Source organism: Carassius auratus, chromosome 41 (genome assembly GCF_003368295.1).
Source record: "Carassius auratus strain Wakin chromosome 41, ASM336829v1, whole genome shotgun sequence".
Classification (NCBI taxonomy): domain Eukaryota; kingdom Metazoa; phylum Chordata; class Actinopteri; order Cypriniformes; family Cyprinidae; genus Carassius; species Carassius auratus.
The window spans coordinates 18,940,655-18,955,876 of NC_039283.1; the positions used below are offsets into that span (position 1 = coordinate 18,940,655).

Sequence of the window (15,222 nt, forward strand, 5' to 3'; positions counted from 1 at the left end):
ATTGGACTAAAATCCCTCGAGATAAAATAATGCTGTCTGAAGAAACATTTAATTCATGTAAATATGGATACAGTGTGACACCAATGATCCAAACATAAACAGAATTACTTACTCTATTAATTCGTAATTCGATTTTTTATCCAGGGCGTTTCCACGCATGTCCCTGAAAAAACGCCTATAACAGAGAAAAAGAAGGTCATGGAATAACACTTACATTTACTCATTTATACTACTGTTAAAAAGTTTGGGGTGGGTAAGAAATTATTATTATTATTATTTTATTTTTTTAAATCTCTCACCAACACTGCATTTATTTGTTGGAAAATACTGAAAAATTGTGAAAATGTACAATTTTTTTTATATTATTCCTGTGATGGCTCAGCTGAATTTTCCTCTTTCTGTGTCCAACTTTCAGTGTCACATGACCCCTTCAGAAATCATTCTAATATGCTGATTTGGTGCTCAAGAAACATTTATTATTATCAATGTTGAAAACAGTTGTGCAACTTAATATATTTGTGGAAACAGCAATCCATTTTTTTGCAGGATTCTTTGATGAATTACCCCGAACCTTTGAACGGTATTGTGTATCACATACCTTATTTCAAGGCAGCCAAGTTTAAGTGCTACATCTTGATCAATTTGATCGGCAATCTCCATCATATAATCACTTTTCACCTGGGCACATAGAGTTTTATATTAGGCAGAGCAAAGAGAAAGGCACAAGGCAACACTGACCAAACAGGTTGAATGATGACAGAATTTATCATTTCCCTCCTCTGGAACAGGCCAATACTCAAGTATGAAATGTCAAGTAAAAAATGAAAATAAATAATATGACCTGATAGCAAAATAATACAGAGCTTTTTAGCTAGTCATGAAAAAAAAAATATTATGCAGTTTAATGTACTTTCCTCACAATCCATTTAAATCAAATGCTCTCGTTATTCCTAATTTGTTATCTTGTTTTCTTTACTATAGATCACCACGAAAGGAGAAGTGGAATTGGTTTTGGTGACTTGCATGTGACGACACTATAGAAAAGAGACATGAACTTATTACAGGGCCAGTCACCTGTCAGTTAAGTGTTTATAATGGCGATTGTGAGCTCATGGTGTGATCTTGGTAACCTGGCACTGATCAAACCAGTTATGAAGCCTGAGCCTTGAACACTAAACCACCTTTCAGTTTCTTTTGTTAAAGCACTGTATTGGTAAATCTCACGAAAATGGGTCATATTTCACCCCAAAATAATATAAAATAATAATATAAATACAATCTGCAAGAAGAAAAGGAAACCTAGGAGTAGGACTGTTATTTTATTTGCAAATTTAGATTTTTTTTTTTTTGCATTGTGACATTTTCACGACAATAATGGTTCTCATTCTTGCTTTTTTGAAAATCTTTTTTTTAGCAGTACAACAAAGACCACCATTATATAGATATATTGCAATAATATATATACAGTATATATACAGTATATATACAGTACATATATATATATATGTATATATATATATATTTATTAATAATCTTTTTTTGCATTACTGTACTGAGACCTGGAGAGTGAACGTGCTTAACTGTCATGGAAATAATGTAAAATTGCAAAACATTGTATTTATGCTACAATAAAGGTTTCACTGATCTAATAAAATAAAATATTAAAAACTATAATTTAGAGCTTCATTTTATTTTGGGGTGAAATACCCACCCCGCACCCCAAACACGTTCTTGACCGGTTTCGTGCGACTCACCAATGTGGTGTTGAAAGAGAGGAGGAAGGTTTGGCAGCAGTACACATGCTGTCAGATTAAACTATCCATCACCTGATGATAAAAGTAGTTGAGAGTTGGCTGGTCCTCAGTAAACTGGTTTAAAAATCCTTTAGGCAAGTATCGAATCCGTAGCTCATATCTGGAAAGAGAAGAGAGAGGGAAATAAATGATCTACTAATAAAACACACTCCACATGCTGTCAGCAATACATGTAGAATCTCTGTATAAAGCACAAATTAATCACACAGGAATATCAATCACAAGTGATCATCAATGAATGGCAGCTGTCGTACAGCCTGCCCAATCACAACAGATGCTTCAGAAAATGACGCCCTCAGGTTGAACTCTTTCACTGTGTGCCTTGAATCTTTAACAACAATAACGGTTCAGTTTATGGAGCTGTTTACTCTTCTTCCCTCTCATATGTGTCTGCCAGACAACACAATAATAGTAGACTTAGTATTAGTGCTCTCAGCAGCTGTCTGCCTGGGAGGTAAAAATCACACCCTGTTCTCTCACAGCTGGTCCACTGACTGCTCTCAGTTACACTAAATTGGTTTTACACATCTCTCTAACTGAACAGGAGGCAGAATGCTGCGGCACCTGCCTCGCATGTTCAAAACTGTTGTCTAAACTGGATGATGCACCTGGAACTTGCTGCCATCTGCCTAAAAGTTATTGCACAGAACATGAAGACAAACTGAGTGTCAAATAGTTTTACAATGCTTTGTGGAACCGTTTTTTTTCTTTTTTTTTTACTTCAAACCATTGTTTCCATTGTATCCATGATATTGCTTTCTCTAACGGAAAAGTTGTCTTGTCTAAATCAGGAGTTTACAAGCAAAAACAGTCCAAAACAGTTCTGAACTGAAATTTTGATGTGAAGGATGGACATTTCACTGGAGGAAAACTTATTCATGATTATGGATTGGTATTTTTCATCAGCAGCGACGATTTTAAGTTAAAATTATGTATTTCTTACAAACATGCTGCTTCTCACTTCGCTAAATGTTAATTGATAGACTTGAGCTGTGCTGTGGATTACTGTGATGTTTTTATCAGCTGTTTGAACTCTCATTGATGGCACCCATTCACTACAGAGGAAGGATACACTGGTGAGCAAGTGATGTGATGCTACATTTCTCCAAATCTGTTCTGATGAAAAAACAAACTCCTCTGCATCTTGGATCGCCTGAGGGTGAGTAGATTTAAAGCAGATTTAAATTTTTTGGGTGAACCATTCCTTTCAGTTCTTTGCTCATTCTATAGCATCTGTGCAAAAACAGTTACATTTATGATACACAAAAATTCTTCGGCATATGCTAGCACAAATTCCCACCAATACAAAACAGTATTATTAAAATAGAACCAGTTTGGATTTCTGGTTTAAATCAGTTATCACATCGTACTTTAGGCTGTGCTGAATAATAACATTATTCCATGTGAGAAACATGATAATAGACAATGAAAAATGAGAGGGTGCCTGCAGTTAAATCCTATACATTTCTTTTATATTTCTGCAGAACCTGAAAAGGAATTTAACCCGCTGATCTGCATTTGCAGAGAGTAAAATGTCTTGATTTAAAGCAAATGCTGCATGTATTATCAGGGCTCTGTTTTTCATTATGAAGACATGCTGGAGGGCAAACAGAATCAAGCTCATCCTTTGAATCACGGACTTCCCCGGTAAATGCATAAAAAGCCCATTCATTCATAATGAATGGTTGAAGAAAGAAGACGCGTGAAACAAGCCCTGGGCAGCATGAATGGAATATAAACAATAGAGCAATTAAGCACGGACTGCGTTCTTTAGCTTCATTAAGATAAAACTATAACGAGCCACATTCATTCAGAAGCTCTACCCACTGGGTCACCCTCATCGTGATGCAGAACTATTCACCCCCACTCTGTATGAATTATACATAAGCCATTATATCATCCTTTCATCCTCTAGAAGAACAGCACGTTCACTCTTTTAATGCTTTACAACAGAACGATGTGCAGTGTCATCCTCATAAAACAGGCATGACCCAGATATAACAATGCACGTTTTTGATATAAAGACTTTGGAGCAAGACTCAGGTTTTATGCAATTAAATAAGGGAAAGTTATTTAACACTTTACTGAATGGTCTTATGCTCCAACCACCATCATTTATACAATAGACCACCAGTGACAGTAGGGACCCCCAGACAAAGAAAATAATATTAAAGATAATAATGTACCACAGCCCCACAGTGGTCTCAGATGTCAAAGTTGTGCTATTTCAGAGATGTAAAAGGTGTTTTGATTGTATTACAGACAGAAACATCAAGCAATTGTTCAAGGGGGAACAATGACAGAAATAAGTTGTGGCAAACTTTACTAAGCCCCTGTACGGCCACACAGATATCCCAGAATCTAAAGCATGATTACTTTCCTCCACAGAAAGCTCACGGTTTGGTTCTCTTTTCATTTTAAATTCATATAAAAAAATATGTGATGAGAACACATTCAAAGTAAACTAGACATTTAAACTACATTTTTCAAAGGCTAATGTCGACACTGATATCAGGAATTTAAGGTAGCCAATATAATGTCGACATTCAGGATTTACAAATCAAAGACTTGTTTCATTTGAAAACGTTACACACCTTTTACTACTATTTTACTATTACTATTTATTTAAATCTCAAAATGAATCAATATCAGCCAATGAATTGGCCTGACTGACCGCAAAATATAAACCAGCACCACTGTTATTTTTTAATAACAAACAATGCTTCTTCGGCATGCAATCTGTATATTAGAATGATTTCCAAAAGATCATGTGACACTGAAAACTGGAGCAATGGATGCTGGAAATTCAATTTTGGCTTAATAGGAATTCAATATATTTTAAATGTAACTTTTTGAGATTGTAATAGTACTTCACAATAGTACTGTTTTACTTTAATTAATGATCAAATAAAAGCAGCCTTGGTGAGCACAAGAGATTTCCTTCAAAAAGAGTAAAAAAATCTTACTAACACAAAATTTTTGAACGGTAGTGTAGGTTTGCCGAATAATCTCCTTGCTTGCCATTGGCTCAAAAAAAGACAGACCCCCCCCCCCCCTTATTTCCCTTTTTTTTTTTGCTTTATTTAGTTGTCTATATGTATATGCATATGCAAATATATGTATATTTGTATGTGAGTATTTATTATGCTTTGCTTAATATTTGCTTTTTTTCCCCCTTTTATTATGAAGCATTCTGATACTTGTACTGTGCTTGAGAGGTTTTTCTTAATAATAATAAAAAAAAATAATAATAAAAAAAAAAAAAAAAAATACAGACAGACCAACCCTGTGCTATTTATTTATTAACTGATGAATAAAAAGTTTATAAATAAACCAGCTTCTAACTGTAACAATGTTTTTATGCTTATGATACGAGCATGAAAACAGTGACTCACCTCCAGTCGTCCTGGGGATGGCTGTGCTCGTACCGCTCCCTCACGCGAGACACACCCATGTCGGGGTGGAGCCAATGAACTTCCCCTGTTCTCAGGTGGCTCAGGCGCAGACCAAAGCAGGACACACACCTCACCTTATGGATGTCCACCATCTTCTGTATAATGCCCTGAAAAACACACACAAGCATTTGGTGACAACATATAGCACCCTGTACATTTTAGCAGGACACATCTCAAAGTACATGTGGGTGAATACCCTGAGGTTCGAAGTCAGAAGAGTTTCAGTTTAATCTTTCTTTGATTGATGTGTCATGTTATGGGTCGGTAAGCTCTGTGGTTCAAATCAGTGTAAGAGAGAAATGGAGAGAGAGGAGATGGATGAGACCAAGAGGAACAGTTCAATAGTGTGCATGCACATAATATACAATGTCTAACAGGATGAAAGAACTTATGTACATGTATTATTAAAACTGCAAAATGCATGAGCCATGAGGCAAGAACTGATCAGCCACATTAGTGTGTGATGAATAATTGTAAATCTCTTTAACAAACATCATTGACTACTGATATAATAAGTCTAAAAAACAAATAACATTTTAAAGAGAGAAAACAAAGCTTCATAACAGGGCATTAATTCAATCTATTTCATTTATTGAAGTAGTGTGAGTTAATGTGACACTTCTGTGTCAGTAGTTGGTTTAGTTTGGGACAGGTTTGGATGAGGTTCAGACCTGATAACATCAGATGTAAAACAGCACAGAAATGGGACAATAGCAGCCATGTGAAGGATGAAAGCGGACAATATGCTTTGTAGTATTTGGCTTCAAAAACCAACCTCATTAAATAATTTAGAGTAGCATGCCATTGTCTGAGGGGGTTTTACCATGAGTGTTCTATTCCACTGCAAGCTGCATTCTGAATAATGCTGAAAAGCCTGGAGCTCAGAGGAAATATCCTCTTTAGTCCTGCACAGGAATGTTTGTGGTGTAACTGTCTGTTTCAATAAGGCTAATGATGTACCAAAGTAACAAAAACAAAATTTACAAATACACAATTTAGAACTTAAAAAGTCACTTTTAAAAAATCTTACAACTGACAAAACTCCAGAAATTAGCCAATAATTATGTTTTTCTGAAAAGCGGATATGATGATCTATTGTTTGTTTGCGTTCAATAATAATGAAAAATAGAAATATATGTACTAATTTGACTGTGTAATAACTCTATAAGCACTGTCAAATGATTAATCGCAATTAATCGCATCCAAAATAAAAGTTTTTGTTCACATAATAAATATGTGTGAACTGTGTATATTTGTTATGTATATATAAACAGACACACATACAGTATATATGTTGAAAATATTTACATATATTTATAAGCATATATTTATATCATATATAAATATATTTAATATATAAAAGTAACATATTTTTCTGAAATATATAAACATGCATGTGTGTGTATTTATATACACATAATAAATAAACACAGCACACACACATATATTATGTAAACAAAAACTTATTTTGGACGCGATTAATCTCATTTGACAGCTCTAAAAACTGTTATTTTGTTATTAATATTAATTGTTATTTTTGTTATTGTTGTTTTTGAAAGATAAAAATTATTTTAAAAAGCTCTCAAATAGAATTCTGCACACATAATAACATTTCAAAACATTATAATAATAATAAAAAATGGATACCTACCATATAAACAAAAATCCGATATTATTTGGATACAGCCTCAATATTAGCAAAAAGTGTATAAGATCGATTCCAATGCATTTCTCTCTCTCTCTCTCTCTGCTGCAACTGATATGGTCCAATAAGGTATTCTACATCTTGGAGAACATTAAAAGGGCCAGCTGATCTGCAGACTCACCCTGACATCGGTAGAGTCCCCGTGTCGGATGTTGCTGGCCCAAGTGCAGGGTTCACTGCTGCTCTCAAAGTAGTGGAAGACTCGGAGTACGCGCTCCAGAGCCCCTGCCGTGCGCTCCATCCCTGCGCTGAAGTGAGGCTTGACCCCCTGGTTCAGGGCATGGTCCAGGTAAGCCGCTGCCATGGCTTTGGTGGGTGCTAACTGTCCGTCATATTCTGAGGAGAATACAAAGCTGTCAACGCAGAGACCTTAAAAAAACTACAATCAACAAAAAAAGAACTAAAACCAATGACTAAACCTGTGAAAACAAACAAACAAACAGAATAATCGATTCATCTAATATCAGTTTGTTTGTTCTTATAATCAACCAAAATGGAAAAAGCTTGAAGGGAAAATGATAATTTAATTCAATTCAATATTTGTGACATGTTTATTATTGTTTGTGCTACAAATATGATCTGAAGGATTATGAAGAAAGTTACTGTAAATGGATGAACTATCAGCTTTGCAATGCCTTCAGTCCGTTTAGTCTTGTAATAACAATAATAATCGGATCACTGCATATTGCATAATGGAATATTTCTGTTCAGAATAAAAAGAAAAACATTAATCAGAGCACAAACATTAATTTCCATTGCAGGATGTACAAATGAATCAAAATACACTGACAAGACAATGAAAAGGTGTCTAGAGGTGTCACCTGAACACAACGACTGAGGCAATGAACAGAACCAAGGCAATCCCAAGACCATCTCATCAGCTCGATATTCAACTGTCAGACAGCAAAATGCTGCACACACTAACAGGAGGTTGGACTCCTGGAAGGAAATAAAGGAAAAGATCCAGACCCCAACACTTCAGACCGACGTCTCCTGCGAGCATGCCAGGCGAGTGGCCTTGGGGACTATGATAGTGTCAGATATTCTGGCAGAAGAGCTTTCAGTGTAACAATCCATGATGGCAGACTACAGCATTCCAGAGCTGCAAGGTCAACACAACAATGGCTAACTGTTTCAGGTCAGCTAAATCAGCCCCAAGAAAGACACATCGTATCAACAGATTATATACGGATATATACACATCACAATAGGGAATACAAGACCATTGCAACTTCCATTTCAGACTGACTTTATTGGTTTTACTGACAGTTTCTTTAAATTCTGTTTGAAAAGTTATACTAGAGGAAATATCTGAACCTACATGAGTTTCTTTGAATATTGTCTTGGACATCAGGGAGCCTTTGAGTCAAAAACGTCAAGAGTCAAGTACTACTTTGATCCTGCTGAACATTTAAAAACTCAGATCTTTTGAATGATCCTAAACATTATGAAACCTGACACTAAATATGGCTTGCAGAGTAACGCCTGTGAGTATTGTGTTTAGCTGTGCTATTTCAATAGAGGAAATTGGTCCGGTAGCATTACAATGGATGAAATAAGAAAATGACATGATGAAATGATTCAGTCTGTGCCTAAGATTATTCACATGAATGTCCTTGACTGAACCAGAGGCAAGAGAGAGAAGCTTTGTTTCTGTACTCATTGTCTTCAGAAGGATTGTCCAAAATCTCAGTCATCCAGTAGACTGAATGGTTATAATCGGTACCCACCCAAATACTTTGCTTCCTTTTACTTAGGCTGATGTAAAGTGTCTCAAAAGAACATTGCATAAGGGAACTCGGGTACTCTGATCACAACATACAAATATATGGTTAAAGTCTAAACCAAGCAAGGCAAAACACAAAATAAAACAAGACAAAAACAAAACAACAACAAAAAAACAAGACAAAAAAAGCAAAGAAAGGTAAAACATAGAAAAAGCCAAACCACAAACAAAACAAAAATGCAAACATAAAAAAAGACAAGACAAAAAAGAAAGACAAATAAAAGAAAAGCAAAACACAAAAAAACTAACTCTGCAACCAAAATCAGAAACAAACCAAACCAAACACTCTACAAACTATTGCTAAAAACACATCATTCAGATGAAAGTGAAGACACTGCTTAGACATATCAGTGTCACACTCTTTTTATCTGGCAGTACACATGTGCTGCCTTCACCTTATCTTTCACCCAACAATCAATGGTCTTCTCAAAGAGCTCACTCTCCACCAGGGAGATTGGACACCACACAAAAAGCTCCTATATCTGAGCTCAAGAAACGTAAGCTGAGACATCTGATAGTGAGAGTGGTCTCCCTCAATGTCCGTTTCTCACTTAACATCTCTTTCTCTGCCTCCTCCAGAGCTATGTTAAACTGAAGATGACTGAAAGGGCTCTTTTTATAGGCTAATTCTGCACAGATACATGGGTAGAGGATTCAGTCTCTCACAAGAAGACACCAACAGCCCCAAAGAGGCATACAGATTATTTGCAGCAAATGTACAGGCCTCATGCAGAGAGAGTAAAATTTGGATGGTTCTGTGCCCCTGGAATGGTTTATTACAATACCATAATTAATTTATCTACAGACAGGAGCCTAAAAGAATTAAAAAAAGAAAGAGAGAGTGTGACATTACTTGGTCCTATCTGATCTAAAACATTGGACAAGACTTTTGCTTTGCCATTGCTCTCCGTGTCCTCATTTCTTTGATCTTGGCTTATAGAGAAAGTCAGTTTCCCAATTTCTTTATGCACATTACACCATATGGCTACTGTATCTGTCATCCTCCTTTCAGACACACTGTTAATTCTCATCTTTTAATGGATATACAATCTGCATTAGTTGCACGGAAAAGGAAGCAGGCTGACTGTGGTGGAGACAAGCAAGCCATGCAGGAAATCTGATTTCATCTATTTGGCCCGGATGGTTAGAGAAGAAACAAAAGGACACTCACATGGGGTACGAATGAGTTTAACACACACTGCTTTTACAATAAAATTACAATTTATATTCTGAAATTTTAAAAAAAAAATGCGTTGTTGGCAGTGGGCTGTTAATTGCAATAGCTGTGTGAATTAGGGCAAAAATGTCTAATCAAAAGGGTGAGAAAAGCAATGAAATTAGCTGTCAATCAGTGAGCCTTTGGTATATTAACTCAAAAAGGCAAATAATCTCCAATTGACTATTCAACTCAATTTGTGAAACTTGTGTATTAAATAATTTCAATGCACACAGACTGAAGTAGTCTTTGGTTCTTTTAATTGTGATGATGTTGGCTCACATTTAACAAAAACCCACAAATGACCCACCTATCTCGACAAATTACAATACAGTACTTCACAAAACTAATTTAAAAAAAATTTGCCACCTGGTTTTCAAAAAACACAATGGGGCAACACCAGCAGATGACACTGCACCCCAAATCATCACAGACTGTGGAAACTTAACACTGGACTTCAAGCAACTTGGGCTATGAGCTTCTCCACCCTTTCTCCAGACTATAGGACCTTGGTTTCCAAATGAAGTACAAAACCTGCTCTCATCTGAAAAGAGGACTTTGGACCAATGGGCAACAGTCCAGTTCTTCTTCTCCTTAGCCCAGGTAAGACGCCTCTGATGTTGTCTGTGGTTCAGGATTGGCTTAACAAGAGGAATATGACAACTGTAGCCAAATTCCTTGACACTTCTGTTTGTGGTGGCTCTTGATGCCTTGTCCCCAGCCTCAGTCCATTCCTTGTGAAGTTCTCTCAAATTCTTGAATCGATTTTGCTTGACAATCCTCATAAGGCTGCGGTTCTCTCCGTTGGTTGTGCATCTTTTTCTTCACTCTTTTTCCTTCCACTCAACTTTCTGTTAACATGCTTGGATACAGCACTCTGTGAACAGTCAGCTTATTGGCAATGAATGTTTGTGGCTTACCCTCCTTGTGAAGGGGGTCAATGATTGTCTTTTGTTCAACTGTCAGATCAGCAGTCTTCCCCATGATTGTGTAGCCTAGTGAACCAAACTGAGAGACCATTTTGAAGACTCAGGACACCTTTGCAGGTTTTTGTGTTGATTAGCTGATTGGCATGTCACCATATTCTAATTTGTTGAGATCATGAATTGGTAGGTTTTTTTGTTAAATGGGAGCCAAAATCATCACAATTAAAAAAGGCAACGACTTAAACTACTTCAGTCTGTGTGCACTGAATTTATTTAATACACGAGTTTCACAAACTACTGAAATAAATGAACTTTACCATGACATTCTAATTCATTGAGATGCACCTGTACATAACTCAAATCAGATTCAAATCCAAGACTAAAAAAAAACAAAAAAACACCTGCTTTGATCTTTTTTTTTTGTCCAGAACTCATTTTTAAAAGGCTGTTCTATTAAACTTTCTATTCATCGAAGAATCCTAAAAATTGTTAAAACACCAAAATATTAGGCAACTTTAATAATCATCAAAAATGTTTCTGGAGCACCAAATCAGCCTATTAGAATGATTTTTAAAGGATCATGCAAAATTACTTTTTCCTTCATTTTCATCATCTAAATGGAGCTCTAAACTTTATAAATGTAAATACAATCTTATCGACCCCAAAACTTTTAAATGGTAGAGTAAAAATATTTTCTTTTTGGTGGTGTGATATGGCACAGTGATTAAAAAAGTAAATTAATAACCTTACCATCATGATTCTTCACCAAACATGATAGTGATAGATTGTATGCAGGATTGTAACACAACAGCCCTACTAATACAGATCATGTGCTAGCAGTCATCGACTGAGGTATTAAAGTAACATCACCATAAATTCCAGCAGTAGAAAGCTAGAGATGAAATACACAGAGAGTTCATACACCTTTCATTTGTCCTAAACCACCGTCAAATCAATATACCACATCCTGTAAGACAGATCGAGTGTGAAATGGTATCGTGGAGGTTTTCTAGAAATGGGTTGCAGTTCTGTATCTGGGTGACATACTTGGCAGAGGGGGAGGGTAGGAGTAGACGCAGGCTCCTCGTGCCCAGCACAGAGGGAAGGGGCTGCAGCCGCTGCTCTCCATCCGCTGGCCTCTGCTCTCGTCTCTCTCCCAGGCCCAGCGGCTCTCCGTCTCCCTGGCACAGTCATAGGGAGCAGGGGGTGACCCCGGCCCACCGCAACGCACTGTGAACAGGCCACCAGGGATGGCCCTCAAAGGCCTGGGATGAGGCGTGGTGTGAGGTCACAGGAAGGTGATTGGTCAGCTGACCGAAGAACTAATCCAGGAGTGTGCGAAAATATGAAGTGATCAGCTAGTATGTGTGGTTACAGGAATGAGGATGGCAGGTAGATACGCAAAAATGTGAGGCGTGCCATTCTCGTTTCCCTCAGCAGCACTTTTTAAAAAACCACCAGCAAGAGCAGTGGAAAAAGATCCAGAAGTGACAGAGAAATCCCACAGCTTTCCAGAGTAATCCAAAGAATGGATGCAGCAGGGGAGACTCGAATAAAATGCTGACAAGATTAATCCTCACATGCTGAAACGCTTCCTTATAGCTGCCTTTCTAAAGTTCATCCAGATTAAGAGAGATGCTGCGGTGATGGCATGTGTAATTTTCACAATCCGGGCAGAGTGCATCAAGAGAGAAAGTGTGCTTACGAGGGAGGGATGAGAGAGAGAGAAAGAATCAGCCCTAAGAGGAGGGGCCTCTTTAAATATGCTAATGGTTCTGTGAAACCAACTGCTACTGGCTGACCAGCTCATGTTTACAAAACACAGACCACCGAGCCAAAAGAAGCGGCCGATCAGGTTTTTCAGGGTGTGGGTTTAACCAGGAATATTCAGCTGGGTGGTCTGGCTTCGGTTTACATTCTCTGGATTGTGTTACCCCTGATCACCTTACGAATGATGGTAGGAGTGTTGTATGCTTCAATAAGAGGTTATCTGTGGACAGCTCGCTGAGATTCATGTGGAGAGGAATGTCCGTCAGCTACCTGACAAAGGCTCAAGGAAGGAAGTTGGTTTCCTGTTTTTTGACAATAGCCCATACTTGCAGAGATTTGCAAAAATAAATGATTTAATAAATGGTTTATTTAGCAATCATCAGCCTTGCGATTTACATAATTATGTATGCTGATGAACACAAAGAAATCTGCCTATAAGGTACTTTGGAAATGTACGGAAGAAATATTTCAGCATTTTTTTGTAATACCAAATATTTAATCGTAGTATCTACAGTTAAGTCCTTGTTTTGTCTGGTCTATCCATGGGAAATTACATTAGAGATAGATTTACAATAATTCAATCTGTAATAACATTGCAATCTCTCTATATTGAAGTTTTGCTAAAATAGGTTGAAATATAAAGCAGAAATAGCAGAAATAGAGTCAGACAAAGAGCAAGTGAGAAGAAAGTACGGAACCTATTAAAAAAATTATATATATATATATATATATATATATATATATATATATATATATATATATATATATATATATATATTTCTTATATAAATAGAGTGATGCACCACACACAAAGGTATACAGGAATAACTGTTAAATCAAACCAGTAGATTTAAGTGTTATTTTGTGCTTATTGAGTCATAACTAACTTCTAATTGCAAAGCATAACTCAGAAAATTATTTGCTTTTATTTAATAGTTTCATCTTGCCATGTTTGCCAGAGATATTCATTACAATTCCAAGCACTCGTTCCTATAGGGAGGGCAAACAGGTCACTTCCTGCTATACTAACTGCATTCTCAAATATCAGCTAATAGGCCCCATTTTGAGCTTAATCATGGTCTCCATAGTTGCTATACAGACATACAGGAACCCTACTGTCTAAAAAGGCCCTCCTTCCTTCCAACAGTAATGCCCTTGGCGATGGAAAGAATCGAGGTTAAAAATATGAAACATCAGCTGACTGGTGGGGCATCTTGAATGTGTATTTGGAGTCGGACAATGCTGCAATTCCTCAGAAAACGATGAATGAATTGAGAATGCACCAGTAACACATCTGCACTTGAACAACATTTCCTTGATGCCAATACAATTACAGCTATTACCCAAACTCAAACACTTACAGCATTTAAAAGTGTTTTTCTTTTTTACATAAATTACTAATACATCAAATGAGAAAAGCTGGTTATGGGAAGTATTCAAATTCAGCTCCACTGTCATACGGGCAGCCCAAAGGCAGCTGACAGGGTTTTGAAGAGAATGTACTGATTTGCTTTATTCAGGAGAACACTAATTGTGAATTATTTGAAATCCATTTCAGAGAGAAAGAGAGAGAGTACAAGAGCTTGTCTTACCTTCATAATATGATATCCTTTAAATATCTGAGAAAAAAGACAGTTTATACATTTTCAGAAATTATCTCTATTCTACAAAAGAACTGAAAGTGATGTGTTAAAGCACTGTTTGTGTGTGCATGTCTTCCAGTGTGTGTTTAGAGGGCCCTCTAGCTGTCAACCACACTGCTAATCAACACATTCAACTACAATTAAATCATTAGAAAAGATTGGATGTTTATGGGAATTTTTTTATAACTGCTTCTGAAATAACCACTGACACAGATACATTTTTTTTAAGACTGACAGAATTAAAGATACCAAAACTAAAATATAGACCCAATTAAACTTAAACTGCATCTTAAACTGACGCCAACAAAAAACGTTTCGATCTTAAAAGAGCTTTCTTAAGAGATTAGTGGCTTTTAGTCCATGTCTTTGTTTTGAGGTTATCAATATGCTAGTGAAACTACTATTAACCAGCCAACAGCAAATCATGGTTCATGACTATGATGTAATTAAACTTCCTTACTAAAATAGTAGTAAGAAAACTGCACTCAAAGAAAAATTTTAAGGTTCCCATTTTTGTTGTGGAATAGACTAGACTAGACTAGAATAAATTACTATTATGTACAGGTATCATTAAAATAAAACTGAAAATGAAATGTTTGTGTCTAGAACAGAATTATGTCCAAAGACCATTATCATAAGACTATGGCACAGAGAAAGGACAGAGTGATGCACAAAGCTCAGAATGAGGTCATTCTTGAGCCCACTGTTCACTCAGACTCTATCAGAAGGTCATCCAGAGGCTGAGCGGCAATCAGAGCTGCTGAAATGTCTGTCTCATTGAACAGGGAACACTGGATCATCTTTTCATTGTAGATGCTGAATCTGACTGCACTATAATCGGAATGCAGTGGATTTCATCTATTCGAAGCATTAGAATCTCACACTACATTCAGCTTAAAAGGTGAAG

The 15,222-nt window shown here is 36.6% G+C and overlaps 1 protein-coding gene across 9 annotated transcripts in view; it reads right to left on the minus strand.

Annotated features, from left to right (window-relative positions):
• Nucleotides 1-15,222, minus strand: part of LOC113059175 (focal adhesion kinase 1-like) — a 50,221-nt gene that overhangs the window by 28,915 nt on the left and 6,084 nt on the right. For 5 of the 9 annotated variants that reach the window (XM_026227474.1, XM_026227471.1, XM_026227469.1 and 2 more), the window contains exons 1-6: nucleotides 11,950-12,325; nucleotides 7,096-7,310; nucleotides 5,210-5,376; nucleotides 1,827-1,914; nucleotides 599-678; nucleotides 113-175 (exon numbers count right to left, since the gene is read on the minus strand). In XM_026227474.1, coding sequence (XP_026083259.1) covers nucleotides 113-175; nucleotides 599-678; nucleotides 1,827-1,914; nucleotides 5,210-5,376; nucleotides 7,096-7,310; nucleotides 11,950-12,031 — 695 coding nt within the window. In that variant the 5' untranslated portion in view covers nucleotides 12,032-12,325. Of the gene's footprint in view, nucleotides 1-112; nucleotides 176-598; nucleotides 679-1,826; nucleotides 1,915-5,209; nucleotides 5,377-7,095; nucleotides 7,311-11,949; nucleotides 12,327-15,222 lie in introns of those variants that run through there. The other 4 variants (XM_026227468.1, XM_026227467.1, XM_026227473.1 and 1 more) reach the window with 3 other exon arrangements.